At 46.8% G+C, this 18,154-nt stretch overlaps 1 protein-coding gene across 4 annotated transcripts; it reads left to right on the top strand.

Moving 5' to 3' along the window:
* The first annotated feature begins 1,088 nt into the window (after window positions 1-1,088).
* On the top strand, window positions 1,089-17,972 carry MDK (midkine). Of its 4 annotated transcripts, none has more exons than XM_082227027.1 (5): window positions 1,089-1,314; window positions 14,008-14,087; window positions 14,275-14,436; window positions 16,070-16,231; window positions 16,881-17,972. In XM_082227027.1, exons 2-5 carry the CDS (start codon window positions 14,009-14,011, stop codon window positions 16,907-16,909), a joined length of 432 nt encoding a protein of 143 aa, XP_082083153.1. In that variant the 5' UTR covers window positions 1,089-1,314; window position 14,008; the 3' UTR covers window positions 16,910-17,972. The 4 variants fall into 4 exon arrangements, with proteins under 4 accessions (XP_082083153.1, XP_082083155.1, XP_082083154.1 ...); XM_082227029.1 differs by lacking the exon at window positions 1,089-1,314 and adding an exon at window positions 3,091-3,309; XM_082227028.1 differs by lacking the exon at window positions 1,089-1,314 and adding an exon at window positions 3,092-3,317.
* Window positions 17,973-18,154: the final 182 nt, after the last annotated feature.

Genomic DNA, 18,154 nt, shown 5'->3' with positions numbered 1-18,154 from the left:
ACTGGAAATTAAAAGTAATTTAAGCAGTGCTTCTGAAAATGGGCTGCTTTTTACACTCGCTGGAAAGAGCAGTCTAATGGGGGAACTGGTAGCTCATTTAGCACAGTCTCAAGAACTGACATGGTACATACTAGATCACTGAAGATTTCGGAAGTTGCTAAATCACCTCCCAATACAATCCTTGGAGGACTCTTATGAGTGAAAAACATGACACAAAGTAATGTGCAAAATGGCATTGTGAGTTTCTTCTAGGCTAAGACTAGGCTGGTAACTTACAGACATCAAGGTGCTAGGGCAACATTTTCACTAGAGATAAAATTAACACTTTTTAACTGTGCAATGCACCACTTTTGAACATGGGACAAAACGTGAAAAAGAGCAGTTTTAAAACAAGCCTGTTTAGATGACATTGGCTTTATTTTCAAAACTGAGGTGTGACAGGTGCCAAAACATCACCCTTTTGTACTGTTTTATTGTTGTTAGCCGCCCTGAGCCCAGCTTCGGCTGGGGAGGGCGGGATATAAATAAAATTTATTATTATTATTAGTGCCAAAGCCACTAAACACAATGCTTAATTTTAATGGTCACAATCCAATGTGCAAACTCTCAAGAGTTGCACGAAACTTGTCCTCAAGCCAAATCTGCGGGTTTTAAACGACAGAAAAGGAATGAAAAGTGAGGGAGAAGATGTTTTTGAACGGAGGTGAAAAAAGGGCTTGGTGCAAACGGCCACATTCATGTTGCATGTATCGCATCTGTGGGATGAAACCCACATTGAGCCTGCACTGCAATGCCTGTGTCCGAGAGAAGGAAGAGGCCAAGAAGGCAGTTTCCAGACTCTGGCAAACGTTGCTCGGAGTCCCCATGGAAGAAGGCGAGGAGGAGGAAGACGCAGGGCGGGAATTGGGGTAGGAGTAGCCTCTGGGGTCTCTCCAGCAACTTAGGCCCAGCTTGAGTTTGCCCTCTCTGAGCTGGCCCGCCTTTTGTCTCCAATTCCATGAGGGAAGGGGGGGGCGGGAGGAGGAGGAGCCTTGGAAGGAACTTTGGGCTCCCCAAACTACCTTTGGTGGTCAGCTGGGCGTGACGTCAGGGGGGGCCGCCGCCGCCGCCGTGCCGCGCAAGGTTGTGCCCACATGTGACCAGCTTAAACTAGTTCTGAAGACACAAAGGGAAAGGCAAGGCGAGATAAGGAGCCAGATAGCGGGGCGGGCGGTGGAGCAGGGCCAGGCGAGCGGCACGGCAAGCAGGAGGAGCAGCCTTCGTCACAACAGAGCGACCCAGGCGCCGGCAACGAGACCCGCAGCATCCATCCAGGCAAGTCGCGCACCGGGCGCGCTCTTCTTGCGCGCCAAACTTCGCCGCCGCCGGCGGGAAAGGGGAGGCCGGCGCCCAAAGTGGCGCGCGGCGGAGGAAGGTGCGCTCCGCAGAGCCGTGCCCGAGGGCGGGGACGGGGACGGGGGACCCCGAGCGACTCGTGTACCTTTGTGAGGAAAGCCTCGCTGCGCTTGAGTTTGCTTTCCCCAGCCCCATAAAGCGCCCATGTTTGGAGTTCCCCGGGAACTTTTGCTCGAGCAGCCTCGAGCGAAGATCATCCCAGTCCAGTGTAAACGCTGTAACGCACGTTTGGTCACCGGCACGGCGGGCGGGCGGGAGGGTGACGAGGCTCCATCACAAATGAAAGGGGTCTTTCCCCACCCCACCCCCCGGCGCTCCCGGAGCCTCTCCAGCTTTTAAAGAAAGGGGCCGAGATGATGCTGAGGCGCGAAGTCACCTTTTCCGAGAGGGGGAAGCGGGAAAGAGGAGCGGCGGGATAACCGTTCAGAGCTGATCCCTTTCGCCGGTTGTTTCCTGCCCGGCCAGATAACATTGATGGTGAAGGGACGCGCCGGATCGGTTGGTTGAAACTTTTTTGCCCCAGGATCTTTGGGAGTCCGGCAAGAGTCTGGATGCTGAGACGCCACGGGGAACCAACCTGTATCTTTCTAGTTCCCCCAGAAACTAGTTCCCCCACCGGTGTGCTGCAGGGTGAAGAGAAAGGGTGGGAAGACTTCTCTGGGTCTGGGTCTGCCGCTGTGTGCCAGATGCAAATCTTGAGTCCTGTGTTTCCGACCTTTAGTTACAAGGGAGTGTTGTTTTATTTGTGTTTTGAGCACTAGGTCCATTATACTAACTGGCATCACATATACAAGATCACACCCATGCTCTCCGTAGTAAGCAACCTGAAAGATCAGTCTGCATACATATAGTGTGTGCGCACATATGTTTGCGAGCATACATTGAAAGTGGTCGCAATGGAGCAACCAGGGCTTAAAGAGCGCTAAGTTACTTACGTGAGCTAGAGCCTGTACCCTTATTATCTTTAGTAAGCTTTCTTCAGCCCAGACATCTCTGTAGAAGTGCATGTAGCTCACTTTGCATCTGCCACCCTCTAATCCGGATTCTTTGGGCTAATATTGCTAGTGACTGGAGATGTGTGTTTGTGACTTGGTTATTCCTGATCCCTGTAAGGGTCTGCAAAAGATGCCCTTGAGATCCCACCCAGCTCCAAGGCAATTTTGGTTGCGGAATTTTTTTTTATTTTTTTGAGGGGAAACAGAAGAGTGGGGTCCCTGTTCAGTCAGTCCCACAGTGGTATGCTTTATGATTATGCACGGAGGGAGAATTTCAATGGCTGCTGGTCCTTTCTCCTGCTGCAATTGAGACAGTGCTGTGCATTCCTCCTTTGGTTCTGTTGTTGCTGGAGTTGACCCTCGCTCAGCACGGAACTCCCCAAACCAGGCAGGAGCCAGGCATTTTGGAGCACAAGAATGCATCTCATGCAAAATGTGAGCACCTCTATTGAAAAAGCCCCTCCACTTGGATCTGCTCCAGCTTGGAGAAGAATGAGAGAAGGTTGTTGTCGTCTGTCTGCCATTCCACCCCCCACCGCCACCCCATGGCTGGTTCCAGGAAGGAAGTGTCCCAGTGAAACTAGGACACCTCGTTTCACTCTGAACACACACACACACACACTCAAACTGTGTGTTTCTTTTTATGAGAGGGGAAGTGGGTGGTCAAGTCTTTAAAAACCCCTTTCACTAGCTGTTGCAGCCATGGTTCAGAACCCTTCGTAAAGGGGGCTTCCCTCAGAGCTCAGCGTGTTTCCTCTACCAAGCCTTGATCCATGCTTCTTTGAAGTGGGTCTTTATCCAGTCTTCTTATAGATAGATGTAACAGCAGAGATGCAAGGCTGCATCCTGCTCTTCTGATGCTCCTGTTCTGGGATGGTCTCCACACACCCAAAGCCTGAAAACTCTTGGCAACAAGGAGGTACTGAGGTAATTCCTGTTTCTCTCCCCCCCCCCACTCAATTACTCTTCAGGATCTTGGGCTATGGCCAGAATGCACAGAGCTGTGCACTTTTAAAAACCTTCTGAAACTACTTCTACAGTTGGAATTCAGGCCAGTTTGTCATATATTTACCAACTTTAGATTCACTGTTCTGTTTGCAAGGTTGCTGTTTTTTCCTTCCCATTTTCTTGAAAATTTTTGAGTAGCTGTAGTAGGTGTTTAGGAGGGTGTTCAAGAACACATTTTAGGTCCTGTCTTTCATTTCAATCTGCAGTCCTAATGAGTTGGTGGGGTTGGGGGAAGTGGCCACTTTATTGAAGCCAAGAATCTTGGAATTCTGCAGAATTTGAAACTGGATTTTAAGCCATGATAGTGTTGAGACCTCTGACTGTGTCTCTAAATGCTCTCCTACCCTTGAGTTTCTTGATGATGATGATACCAATTTCTCTCTGCATCTCCACATGCCATTATGATTTGTTAAAATTTGATCTGTTTTGCATGGTGACGATAAACCAATACGGAAGACCTCAATCAGAAAAGCAACATTTCTTCCATTCTGTCAGGGTAGCATTCCTGTTATTTTGCTGGCCGAAAGGTCATGTTAAGAGTAGGGATGAGGGAGAGGTTTGCATTCAAAGCTGAACTTAACCAAGTTCATCCTTTCTGAAATAATGCATAAACAGAAACACTTCCCTGAATTTTGCAGTGCAGTTCTCCAGCCAAGAAAGGTGTAAAGAAAATGCATGTACTGGGTAAACTAACACATAAAAATGCAAAATATTAGGGGAAGTTGCTTTGGGGAAAAATGTATTAGAGCAAAACTGCATACAAAAATGGATTTATTAGGAGAAATTCACACTAAAATACTGGTGAATTTCCATGAGAATTAAAAAAGAGGATAGAAAATTGCTACCGAAATGTAGTGAATTGAATTTGAGATTGGAAAAACGAGAAACAGGGAGAACCGAAATTGACAGATCCATCCATCCCTAGTCAGGAGTCCCTGTGTCTGCCTTTCAACCATTTACCAACCATTCCTGAGGCTAGTTATGCATAGCCCTCTATGGGTTCACTCCACCTTTTAGAGAATAAAGCCTCCTTATGTACCCTAGCCTCTTTAGCTAATCACCACTTTTCTTAATTTATTTTTACGTTTATACCCTACCTTTCCCCCAATGAGTTCAAGCTGGTGTATGTTGTTCTCCCTGTCCCCCATTTTATCCTCACAACCCTGCTATGAGGCAGGTTAGACTGGGTGGTCCCTGGTCACCCAAGTGAGCATCACTTTCCTTGGTTTCAGTACTTGAAATGCCATATACCCAAAAGACTGCACCACATATTTTTTATTTCACCGTGTGACCACCCTGTTTAAAGTTGTGGTGGTTTCATTGGGTGCCTCCCAGTGGGATTATTTTGTCTTGTTTTTCAAGTGCCAGGTGTGCTGATTCAGGACATCCAAGGCTAGCAAGCCGCATGGGAATAGTGGGAATCCATCTTGCTGGATGGATGCTAGGTACGCCCAGGGTAAATGGAAACATTTGCAATGTTTGGTGCTTCTTCCTTGACAATGCAGTCTTGTCCTATTGACTTCAGTGGGGCTTGCTCCCAGGTAAGCTGTGTCCTCTTTCCAGATGGATACTCAATCAGTGGGGAAGGAATCTCGGTGGGATGCAGCCTTATACAGAGATTTTGCTTGTGCCATGTATACCCCAGGAAACATTTGCAATGGTGAGGAAGAGGAGGGGGCCTGAGAATAGAAGGTGGTAGGAGAGGAGGCAGGGAAGGAAGGATCTGAAACCTGCCTGGACACAGCCTGAGGGAAAGGAGGTGGGAGGGAGTGGAAGAATCATGCATATTGTTGAAGCTGCATTTGGCTGTAGGAAATGGAAATCTGAGGGGACTGTTGAGGCCAACTTTTCCTGCATTTTTATAAGAAGGAACAAGGCAAGTCCAAAGATGCAGAAACACAAAGGACCCAAGAGGAAGAGCTCACGGTAAACAGGTTGGAGAGGGCTGGGAGGAGAAGGCATATGGTAGCTCTTGAGAGAGCAGGAAGCAAACACCAGAAAGAAGGTGGGTGGTCAGGGCACCTTAGCAATTCAGAATGGCTGCAGCTGCCGTTAAATGCCCTACGTTTTAATTTAATGGATCTCTCTTATTTGAAGTTCTTTGTCCCTTCAGACAAACCAAAGAAATCATACGTCCCTTGTTTTGGAGCCCATGGTTTTCAAAGTGGCCAGTGTTTTAAGTAATTTTGTTCTGGCAGCATTTCTGTATGCAGGGGAAGAAGTTAGATGTGAGTCCTGCATAGTGATGCAAGCGAGCTTCGTGGCTCTCTCTCAAACTTCCATGTAGTCTGGCCTGGTTCTCTAAACTCACCGAGGAGTGTTGGTGAAATAGTTCAAAAGTTTTGTGAATCTGTTTATTCCCACCTAGTTTCGGAGTGAGTTAACACGATAAATCCAAACATTTTCTGAATGATATACCACCGCTATCTTATTGTGTGCAAGCGGTGCCTCTCTTTTTCTTAAAATATTCCTGCCTTCCTCACGTTGTTAGATGATGAGCTAATAATGATGCTTGCCACATAAGCATGTAATCACGTTGACATCTGCAGTGCATCATGAAGAAAATCTGTTTCTTGCCATGGAGGCAACTTTGGGTCACATCTATACCAAACATTTAAAGCACTATCGTACCACTTTAAGAGTCATGGCTCCCCCCCCCCATGTCAATTCTCCCTTTGAAATCCCAGTAATGTCCAGGAAAATCTGGATGTATGGCAGTCCTAGTTAAGGGTGCTGGGGACTATACCTTTGTGAGGGGTCTCCTTAACAGCCTTAATAAACTACAATTCCTATAATTTTTTGGGGGAAGACATGACTCTTAAAGTGGTACAAGAGTGCTTTCAATGTGTGGTGTGGGTGTGACCCTGATGTGAAGGAAAGCCAAAGAAATAAGGGAAAACTGGAGTGTGGGTCACTTGCAATGTAGTGGATCATGTGCTAGTTTTGAGGGTTGAAAGCAACTATTGAAGTTCCTTCTGGGCTTAGCCTACCATATGGTGAGACATGCACATGCCTACTCAAAAGTAAGGCCTGTTGTATTCAATGGGGTGTATTCTCAGGAAAGGGTACAGGATTGCAGGTGGTTGCACCATGATGACAAATAAGCATTTTGCAGTTTATATAGTTTTTCATATAGATAGTTATGTGCCCTGTGGCTGGCTTGGCGTAGTAAATGAGGAGAACTCTGTAGGCAGGTTTGAGAAAGAAGCTCTGTGGGATTCACTCGCCGCCCCCAGGGTCAGGTGTTGCATATGGTGGCTCTGCTAACACCTTTCTAATCCTTTGCTCCATTGTCCTTCCTTCAGCATTTATGCAGCAGCAGAACTAGGAATGATTAGAAATTAGTTTTGCATAATAAGCTGGTACTAAGAAGAGAGAAGCATGGATAATTATCCCCCAAAGTGGGAACAGCCCATCCTGAGAGATTCTGTATGTAAGACAGGTGAGCAGTTCTTACGTTCTGGAACAAGTGCAGATGCCTTTGAGGACAAAGAAAGCAAACCAGAACAGCTGGATGGATGGATGGGAACTTGACAGTTTTTCCTGTTCTGACAAGAGATTTGGATGGTTCCTGTAAAAAGCATCCAGCAATGTGTTCTGTGACTGAGCAGAGGGCTGTGTATTCTTCCCATCCTTTATGGAGATCCCTGCAGGGGCGATATACAAGTTGCTTGACTGCAGTAAGCACTAAAACTCAGAGGCAGGGGAGAGCTGCTGATTACCATCCCACTTATTTGAGGAGCCAGGTCACCTGGAGAAAACAGATAGGTAGATTGGCTCTAATAGGGGTGTGAATAGCAAGACACTGCTGTTTGACACTTTGAGCCCAGTTCTGTGTTTGCTTAGAAGTAAGTCCCACTGATTGAACGGGACTTACTTCCAAGTAAATAGGTGAGCTTGAAGCGGCAGAGAATCTTGCATTGCCACTGTGAAGGAGCTCAGTTCATGCCGGATGACTCATCTGGTGGAGAGGAGGCAGTGCAGCATCTAAATCTCCAAGTGCCGACAACCGGGTTAGAAGTGACACCTGGAACAGATCTTGCTTGGCAGAGAAGGGAGGCCAGGGAAAGTGAAAGGGCCCCTCATTATTGTGTTTGGCACCTGCGACCCCATTCCAGCATCACCCAGAGGTTTTCCATGGACTTGGTCCAGGGTTAGACAAATCCTTGGCAATCCTGACTGTTGCCAAAGTATGTCTAAATTTTCAGCTGCAGCTCAGCATGTGCAGCCTGTGAGGAGAAAGCGTTAGCAGAAATGAGGTATGCTCTAAGACCTGGATACAGGAAAAGTTAAACGCGACAGGCATATAATGAAATGTTGAGGATCCAGGGAGAGCAAAAATATCAAGGGTTCTGCAGGGGAGGAGGAACTGCCCCAAATATTAGTTTCATCTTAACAAGAAATTTCTCACTTGGGATTGTTTAAACTGTGTCTCTCCCTGCCCCCCATGCAATAGAATATCTGATAGTCGGTGTACTCCCTTCTTTTAATTTCTGTCTCCTTCTGTATCACTGTTTGACTTGTAAAGCTTTGTCCCACAAGGGAATAGAGTACATTCATGAAATGATCAGCAAGAGGGATGAAGGAGAGAAGAAGCATTGAAATAAATGTTTAAATTTTGGGAGAGGAAGCTTAGTAAACGCACAGAAAAACAAAACTGAAAAGGAGGAATAAGCCGGTTTATTCTTCTGGTTTTTGCTTTCTCTTCACTTCAGATGAATTCACAGTAGCCACCAGCCCAACTCTTACCTTAAGCTCATTTGAAAGGTAAAGGACCTAATGCTTGCACTCTGCTGAGGGGCAGCAAGACAACTGTTCCCACAATTACCAGCAAACAGGACAGTGATAGTGATGTGGGATGCAGAACTAAGTGCAGCCTCCCAAAATTAGCCTTCAGCAGATGGCGGAGCACAAAACAAGTCCTGACTTCTAAGAACGCTATTGAATTACACAGGTCACTTGCATGGCTGGTTTGCTGTTTGTTTGTTTACTGTGCAAACTAGTGTCTTCCCCTCTCTCCTTGCCCACTGTACACCTGTCCTATCAGAGTCTGCATTCGAGGACTTGCATATAACTATTCTGTTTACTTTTTAAAAAAATGGACTCTGCAACAAGGTGAGCAAATTCCCATGCTTCTAGCCCTAGTTATGGCTACTCTTAGTTCTACTGGACCACATCACTTCCACAGCCAAACGTGCTCAGGTTCAGGTGGGTTTGTCTTGCCACATATTTCTCCCCCATCTAGCATACATGCTAAATGTGTTCCTTGCGTTTGCTCTTAATTTAATTGTTGCATTTTAACGGAGGAAGGTGTATCCTCCCACTGCATGTTTGGGAGATTGGCCATGTTCCTGACAGCAGTCACTGCAGAGAAGGCAGATTGCTGAAGCTGGAGAGAACAGCAGACTGCAGGCTGATGCCAAGAAGGGCAGGGCAGAGGATCCATGCCACAGGACAGAATAAGTGCATGGAGCATATTTAAACAAGAACAACAGTTTTCTGCTGGATTTTGAAGTGGTCAAAGGAGGAAACTGAGGATGATAATTATCTGTGTTTCTTTTTTCTTTTTGCATGAAGAAAAGGACAATTAGAGCTCCAGGAGACCAAGATGATAGAACTGCAATAGGCCAGTCCAGAGGAGATGAGGCTCTTACTGTGGAATTTGTAGCACACAAGAGCCAGGCAGCATTAGAAAGAGGAATAAAGGCAAAATGAAGAACAAAATGGATATTGTAGTGATGCTTTTGCACTTAACCAAATAGGCCAGGTTCAGACATTTGTCCCAGGGTTCATATACCATAGTTTACTAGCAGTCCTGTACCCTCATGTTGATTGGGAATGCTAAGAAGAAGAAAATAGTGCAATTTTCTAATGAATAATTTTAAAAATGCACATTTTTGAAAGGTTCAGTTCTCCATCTTGATTCAAAATGGAATCCAGTTTTATGCAAGAAAGACTTGCCCCTCAGTCTCAGGAACCATCACATAAAATTTGGTTAAGAGATGTTAAGAAATGTCCAAAGGCACAGCAAACAGAAAAAGTAGCATTCCAAAAAATATAGTAGAAGATGAAGCCATGAACAAGGACTGTGGTCATGTACTCCTCCCTTGCCCCTCCTTTATACTCTGATTTCAGTGTGAAGATCTTGCTTGCATTTAAGTCAGAGTTCTCCATAACATCCAAACAGATTAGGATAAGCCAGGATCTGATCCAATTTAAAATGCCAGCTCAAGACAGAAGTGCACTGAGTAAACCTACATTAATGTGTATTGCCGTTGCTTCCATATTTAGGCTATAGTTTCCCTACCTTCTTGCAACTAGTTTCAATCATTACAGATCTCATCAGTTGTAGGGAAAGAAACAAGGAATCCCACAGAGATCTTGTGAGCTGAGTTGGCCTTCAGGCCATGCCTGGTTGCTGTGCAGCACTTTCCCACAGTGAAAATTATTCAGATAATATTAATAACAAGAAGAAGAAGTTGAAGATGATCTCCTGGGGGAATAATCCATGTTCACTGTTTGGTGGGGAGGGACATTCAGCCTGGATTGATTTGTTACCTTTGTGGTCTGTTTGCTGCTCTGTTCAGCCAGGTCTCATGCCATGCCAGCAGCTTCTGAAGCAGGAAGACGCATCAAGGATTGGCACAACATGGGGTTACTTCTGACATCACTGCCAGCATTTCTTGGAGGCCACAGGGCTATCATAGAAAGTTAAACAACATCTGCCCAGCGCACATTGTGTGGCGGTTAAGGGTGTTCAATTCGGATTGAAGAACCCAGGCTCTGATCCCCACAAAGCCAAAGCCAAAATATAAATGTAACAAATAAATTTAATTCCTGCTTGGTTCAAAACTTACCATAACTTGACCAAGTGGAAGCAGCAACCAGATTGCAAACCCTAATGTGAGAATTGGTCCAGAAAGAAAGTGTTCCCCTCCCCGCAAAATGAACACAATATATTCATCTAGGATATTATTCATGTTAGACTCTTGCTATTACTCTTTCCTAAATGACTTAAGCTTTACAGTAGATGGTCATAGAGATTGTTTAGGTTTCTACTTGCTAGGTATCTGTTCTTGAGCCTAGAAGAAACCATTCTTTGCCTCCTTAACTCCCACTGGAAGGGGGACAAATGGCTCAGACTGCCATGACCCACATCTGGCAAATCTTGTCAGATATTTCAGTCATGGAAGAGCTTGGATCTGGACCACTCTTGGTGCTGAGCTCTTGGGCTCCTGGAGGAAGAGAGGCTTGGGCTCTGCCTTGACAGGCCCTTGTCTCCCCTGAGGGGAGTTCCCCTGCTGAAGGGGGCAGGGGAAGTGGCCTTCGTCCCTTAGGCGTTGCCTTCAGCTCCCCAGCCTGTGTAATTCTCTGTGACAGTTCAATTCAGAATGAATCCGGCCGCTTCACAGCAACAGACATACAAAAGGTGAGCCCAGTGGAGCCTGAATAATGAAGAGAGCTGCTCTCTGCAGTGGGCTGCCTGGGGGACACTGTGGGGGAAGGGGCAAAAATGCTGACCTAGTGTTTCTTTTCCCTCGGTCCTCCGGGCTATTTCTTTCCCCTACACTGAGCACGGCATGTTTCATCCCAGTCTGTGATGCAATCGGTTCCTCTGAACTGCTCTGGCAGTGGGGGCAGAGGCAAAGGACTGTGTCTGATACACTTCCAAGTTGCCTCGTCCAAAGCACCATTTATAACCTGTTTTTCTCCTTCCCCCACGTTTTTCCTCTTCACGGACATATTGGAAGTAGGATTAAATATCCCACAAGTGCAGATAATGGAAGACATGTGCTAGTTAGATCCCCCAGCACAACAAAGATACCGTGAAGTTGTTGCATGTCTGCAAAGTCAATGCAAAACCACCGCACTGCAAAAGCCCCAGATCCATCATCTGCCAGAAGCCTTAACTAAACAGCTAAGCTAAGTTTCCAGTCCTCATGCCCAGGTCCCTGGGGCCTTAGCTTCAGCCTAGAGTGCTACCACTCACCTTTAGTATATAGAACTATGTAAATTCCGCTGCAGCACCATGCAACTTTGAAATCATGTATCAGTCATGGTATTGAGAATCACCTTTTATTTTTATGTATCTTTTTAAAAATTTCTAAGCTTTAGGCTCTGTAGACTGTTAACAACTCGGAAGCCAGGAAATGGCTGATCAGGATTTTCATTGGTTCAAGGATAGATCTTTGGTACCGTGCGTAGTCTGCTTCGTGCCTATGGGAATTAGAATAAAACATGCAAAACAAGCATAAACATGTGCATCATGTATGCAAATTGCAGAATTCAGAGGTGTAAGGGGGGATAATTTTGGTGTTTTGCATGTGGCTTAATCTTCTCTGTTCCAAGTTAATTTATGAGTTTTGTGAGTCAAATACTGTGGGGGAGAGTAGGAGGATCTATATTTTAAACCCAGATGGAAGTTGTGCCATCCACTTATTCTTTGGGGGGGGGCCCTGCAACCATTTCAGGACTTGCAGAACTGCAGCTGAAATCAGCTGTGGTTGTTGGCAGTGCAGTACCTCAGCATTCCAGTACTTGATAAATTAAGGCCAAAATTACCAAAATCCAGTGGCAAACAAAAGAGCTCCCCCTCCGTGGTATAGACATACTCACAGTTTGTCATCCTGGTGCCACTGAGAAGCGCTGCACATACAGATTCTGTAGAACTAAGCAGTCCCTTTGCTTTCTGGTACATCCCTACTTTTCTCCATCACCACTCTTAGTGTGGGAGCACCAGGTGAATGAGTATGCTGAATCTACCTTTATTTATTATTTCATTACTGCTGGACTCTTCCAGGTGAGTAAGATTTGCATTCGTGCCCTGTTACCTGTTCCCAGGTATTGGAAAAATAAAACAACCTGAGTTACATGTCTTTCCTCCAGTGTTCTCGTGAGACTCTTTGTTGAAACAAAATAGTGCTGCTGTTGTTTTAAGAAGAGAATCGCAAGGCTGGCCACTAGTTCACTCTAGCTAGGCCATAGATGAATGGTGCTTCACCAAACTGCCTGCTGAATACTCCGCCACTCTCAACATCTGCCCTGGAGGCAGTTCAGATCTCTTGGTGTACTGCACTGAGTCTGTGGGCAGAAACACATCCTAGCTTACATGCTGCAATGCTACAGTGCACACACTCCCCTGCTTCTTCTCTCCACCTGCAGTTCCCCTTCTTTATGGTGCGCACATACACACACACACGGGCACACTCTTGCTTGCGCTCTCTCGCTGAGCCTTGTTTCCATAGATAGACCTTTTGTGGGGATATGGTAATAGGCTGACATTAAGAGAGCCAGCAGGGGGAGCAGCCTGCCTTCTAAAGCTCCACATGAGATCTAATTGTGTTGGGCTTTTATTTTTAATCTTCTGTTTTAGTTCTCAAAAACTCTTGCCTGTTGGGGGCTTCTTTTCCCACCCTGGATTCTTTTTGAGCTGGATAAAGATTCCATGGCAGCTGAGATCCCCCCGACCTCGGGGAGCTTTGGCATTGGCGAGGTAGCCTGCTGAGCACCAGATAAAAGAGGCAGTGGGAAATGAGGGGAAATGTGGGAGCATTTGAGGGGAGTGGGGAGCAGGGCCTCACTATTGCCAGCCCGCAGAAGCCTTCTGGCTTCCGAAAGGCAGCAGCAGCAGCAGCATAAATCCCTTTGGCAGGTTTGCTTTTTCCCAGTTTCCACTTCGTTGCTCTAGATTTGCAGTCTAGGAAAGGGGGGTGTCAGAGACCAGGGTGGGGTAGAAAGTTTGCAGTGCTCCTCGGATTATTTATTTGCTTATTAAAAGGGGGGAAAGGCCCCGAGTCTTGTTCAGTTTCTGCCATAGGCCTACAGGATTCAATAGGTACAGGAGAATAACGTCATTTTGTTTTACCTTGTTGGCCAAAGGCTCATTGTGAGGGGAAGTGCCCATTGACTCGCACCACTGTGGGAATGGCGTGTTTGTGTCTCAGTAAGTGCAGGCCTTGTGCGGGCTTGCCAAGTGGCACAACACACCAAAAAAGGGAAGCACAACAGAGCAAGAAAAGACAGACATCCCAGCAATGGCAGGGAAGAAATGCTCTCAAAGGCATTGTGTTAATCCCAGTGGGTCGTCTCCAGTGCTAGTCCTGCTCAGAGTAGCCCATTGAAATTAATGGACCTCTTAGTTAACCAGGTCTATTAATTTCAGTGGGTCTACTCTCTGTGTGTTTCAGGAAAATAGCTCTTTGTCAGATCACTGTTTGTATCTCCTTGCTTCAAACTGAGTCACTCTTGCAGAAGTCACTGAGGTTGCCAGTCTATTAGCACAAGTTATTAAAGAAAGTACCATTGATAACAGCCCTCAGAAAGAGAGCTGTTTGCTCAAAATATGTTGCGAATCATACAGCCAGTACTAATAACTGATTCCCAAACCTCCTGGGTTTCAGTTTCCATACTCTTAATGTTTCTCTTGCAGAAGTCAGCAGGGAGAAGGTGGACGGGGATAAAACTAGAATTGCCTTTCTCTTCCTGTCATTGGCTCTGGCGCCACCTACTGTTGGCCTCCCTGCCTTCCGCCCTAACAGTTCCATTGAGCACCAGCCATCACTGCAGGGCTTTGATGCACGAGTTGACTCCTTATCCTTTCCTTCTACAGAATGCAGGTCCGTGGACTCTATTTGCTTTTGGTTCTGATTCTTCTGGCTGCATCTTCTGAGGCTGGCAAGAATAAGAAAGGTGAGCTGACTAGGAGAGCTCTGGCTAGCAAGTGGGATGAGGCCCTGTCTGCAGCTTGATGTTCTGAGGGCTTGCTTGCAGGACATGGGCAGGGGCTGCATTTAATGCCTTACAGTGGCCTGGGGGAAAAGGAGAAGCTGTTTGTTGTGTGTTATAATGATTGCTGGCTCCCCTATGACCAATGCAGAAAAGGTGAAGAAAAATGGCTCGGATTGCGAGGAATGGCGCTGGGGTCCCTGCGTTCCCAACAGCAAAGACTGTGGTGTTGGCTTCCGCGAGGGAACTTGTAACGAAGAGACCAAGAAACTCAAGTGCAAGATCCCCTGCAACTGGAAGAAGGAATTTGGAGGTGAGTGTGTGTCTTGCTCTGAAAGAGAGAAGGGTGAGACTTAGGGAATGACACACCAGTCTTAAATGGGACCTTGGGAAGCCAGCCAGCCCACCGGTTTAACAAATTCTGGAGAAATTGTGGTTCTTTGCCTGGAACGATTGCAGGCAGTTAGCGAGGAGTGTGCATGCAGTCTTGGGGGTCATGTGCACACCGTATGCCAACTTACTGCCGACGTTAATGCAGTGTCGGTTTTTGCTGTTTACAGTGAGTTTGCAATTGATAATGTTCTCGTTCTGCATCCAGCACTTCTGCATTAGAAGCACATCCTGTGGCTTCTGGAGGCAACTGGGCTTTCCGCAGAGATACTTGACTGTGGTTTCTGGCAGCTGTCATTCATTTGAAGCAGACTTCCCCAACCTGATGCGCTCCAGATGTTGTTAGACTTCAACTCCCTTCCTCCCTGACCATTGACTGTGCTGGCTAGGGCTGATGAGAGTTGAAGTCCACAACATCTGGAGGCAGACGGTTGGGGAAGACTGTCCTTCTGCTTAGGAACATAGATGTGGTTGCCTTATACCAAGCTGGACTATCAGTCCTTCAAGCTCAGTTTTGCCTCGATGGCTCATCCAGCCTGCAAGTGCCAGGGATTGAACCTGGAATCTTCTGGGTGCAAAGCACACACTCTACCTTTCTACCTTACTCCTTATCTGAGAGAGAATATGGTGGTATGATGGCCAGAGAGATTCTGGTAGGGGGTCTTGGATCCAAAGGGAAACAAGATGGTGATGGCAGTATGCGGCAGAGTCCCTTTTATCTGGGTCCCACTGAAAAGGTTGCCATCACCAAGAGATAACGTACAGCTTCCATGTCACTTGCCTTCTGTCGAGATACCAGATTATCTGTCCATACTCAGTCCAATACTCTGAGCGACTCCTCATATACCAGCATTTTCCAACAACTCTCAGGGCAGTGGGATCAAGGAGGATCCAGGAATACAGAGGATAGTAGATTCCAGAAAATAACTTGGATCTGAGCAGACAATTAAGTGGCTTGAATGCCGAGTGGAAGCTTTCTACACTTTTAAGCCACACCTCACACATTCCCTTTGCCTTGCTATTCCCACTTCCTTTTTACTTCCATGCTCCTGTGTCTCCTTCTTCTCTATTTAGGTTAGTGAGGAATTAGGTTGTGGCCGGCTGGAGGAGAGGTTTGGCTGTCAGTGCTAGCTTTGCAGCTTCCTGTTTCCCTCCACTGTGGATTCCTCCCCTTTGTTTGCTTGCTATTTACAGCAGATAGGAAAATATACAAGAGGTATGGTCATGCTGCATTGGTGTTTATCCACGTACCAGGCCCTTGAAAATTACCTGTTTGTTTGGTGTTGTATTTTAAAAGAGTCAGGCCTACAAACCACAAAGTTCCTAGTTCCATGACAATGTTGTGCAGCAGTCACTGCCAGTCCATTTACCCTGATCCAGCTAACATTTAGTCCCAGTAACATTTAGATCTGCTACTTGTTGAGCCGCATGGACATGATTCTTAGCAATTTGGTAGATAGCCATGGTGAACACGCTTTAGGATCTTAGGTGTCTCACGGGCAGGACCATTGTTTGTTTGCTATAACAGATCTAATGGCTCTTAACTTCTCTCCTAGCTGATTGCAAGTATAAGTTTGAGAGCTGGGGTGGTTGTGACTCGGCAACAGGTCTGAAGTCCCGTTCGGGCACTCTGAAGAAGGCCCTCTACAATGCCGAGTGCCAGGAAACTATACAAGTGACCAAGCCCTGCTCTCCTAAGGCCAAGTCAAAATCCAAAGGTGAGTCCCAGCTCTTAGGCTCCCTTTTTCTGCCTTAGATAATTTGCCACGCATTACTCTTGATGATCCAAGAAGGATATAACTCCTGTGTTAGGGGTGGCAAATTAGGAAACATGACGTTTTCTATGCAATTGCCATATTGCTCTAAAAACACACTGGCAACACAGTATTGCTTGGAGAACTACAGCTGACTCATGAGCTGAGTGTTTGTCTCACTGGTGTCTTTATACGTGCTGACCTTTTACTGGAAAACACCCGTGATAGTTCACAAGCACCCAGGTAATGACAAGATTGCAATTATATGGTGCTTCAGGTGCTGAGAGGAATCTAAAGCCCACAGTGTCTGTCCCCCAGGGGTGCATTTGTGTGAATGGGGAGAAGCTAGAGGCTGGAGTGAGGTGCCAATAAATGGTAGAATCTTCCCACCTGCAAGGCAAGTGCAAGTGTCCAGACAGGAGGAACCCAAAAAGCGACAAGACTGGATGTGCTCCAGATGCACAGCCTGTATGCTAATGCAAGTCCAGGAGACTAGTGGTCAACTGGCATGTTAAGAGTGCTAGTAAATGCCAGACCAGCACAGAAATAAATGAGAATGTGTGGGGCCCCTGTATGTGGTGTATTGCATTAATGATCTTCCATTTGTTTCAAGCAGCCAGAAAAGGAAAGGGGAAGGACTAGAACGATGGATGCAGCCCCACTGTCTTCAGGGCATGGTGCCTGAACCCTCTTGGACACACACCACTTGGAGCTCCAGCGTGGTCCCTCCCAGCTTGGCAGCCCTTTTGCCACATCCCACCCCTCTTCTGCCTCCACAACCTTGCCCTTCACTGACACACCGTTTCTAATCACTAGTTTCCTAGGGAGCAAGCCCACCCTGTCGTGAAGAAAGCGCCCTTTTGCCTTCCCTGTAACATCTCCTTTCTACCATGCTTCCCCTCCTCCCGATCTGTGCATCTCGGTGCTCTTTGCTCTGATTTGTTTCCCCGGAATTCCGCACGATGCGTTTTGAGATGGGGCTGGGCTCTGATAAGTTGTGGGTAGAGTTCTTCACCTTTGGGCTCCTTGGCTGAAGCCATATGGCCCTTTGGCGCATCTCTCTCTCTCTCTCTCTCTTGCAAGCTTGGCAGCAAGGCCTGTGGTTTCCTCGTCCCCCATGCAACTTCCCATAGGCAAAACTCCAAATTAAGCTAGCCAAGGAAACTGATTTGGAGTGTGTAATGGAGGGAAGGGAAAAGGGGGGAGTTAATGAGAAGGGGGGAGCCCCATGCCTGCCTTACATTCCTCATAAGGTGACTGTGTGCAGTAGGACTTACTTTGGTGTCGCTTTGAGCCCCTCAGACTTACAAGGGGCTAAATCAGTGCCTGCTGCCCAGGGTGCTGTGTGTGAATATCTGTTCCTGCCTCCCCCCTCCAGTATATATAAATATATATATCCAGTACAGGCTTGTTCATAAGCAGACCATCTGGAAGGTGTGTGTTTTCCATGAGCTGTGTTTGACCTTTTGTCAACAAACCACCTTTTGCCTTTCCTTCGCCACCCAAGAATCTCCCTAGAGTTATGAGCATTGTCTTATCTTTTTCAGCCACAATGTCCTCATTCCTTCTGTCCCTTCTTGTCTCTATATTTGCTGGGACACTGTGGCCTTGTCCTCCTTTTACTGGTGCTGGGTAAGCCCTCTTTGCTTTTTACAATGCCCCCTCTTTTCCAATAAAAGTCTTTTTACAAAAAAAGAAAGGAAAGTCCTCTTTTTTGCGGGCGGTGGGGTGGGTTAATGCCGTATTTCTGTGTCAAAGAGCTGCAAGCCCATGTGGTAGAGAAGTGCTGGCTGTGTAGGAGGATCGCAGGTAGCTAGGCCGCGCTGGGCCTAGTGCCACCGTGGGAAGGAGCACAACAACACTGTGAGCTGTCACTGGAGGAAGGCC

The sequence above is a fragment of the Podarcis vaucheri genome (genome assembly GCF_965113315.1).
Source record: "Podarcis vaucheri genome assembly, chromosome: 1".
Taxonomy (NCBI): Eukaryota; Metazoa; Chordata; class Lepidosauria; order Squamata; family Lacertidae; genus Podarcis; species Podarcis vaucheri.
The sequence above is the reverse complement of the archived record's forward strand: the minus strand, read 5'-3'. Positions and strand labels throughout refer to the sequence as shown.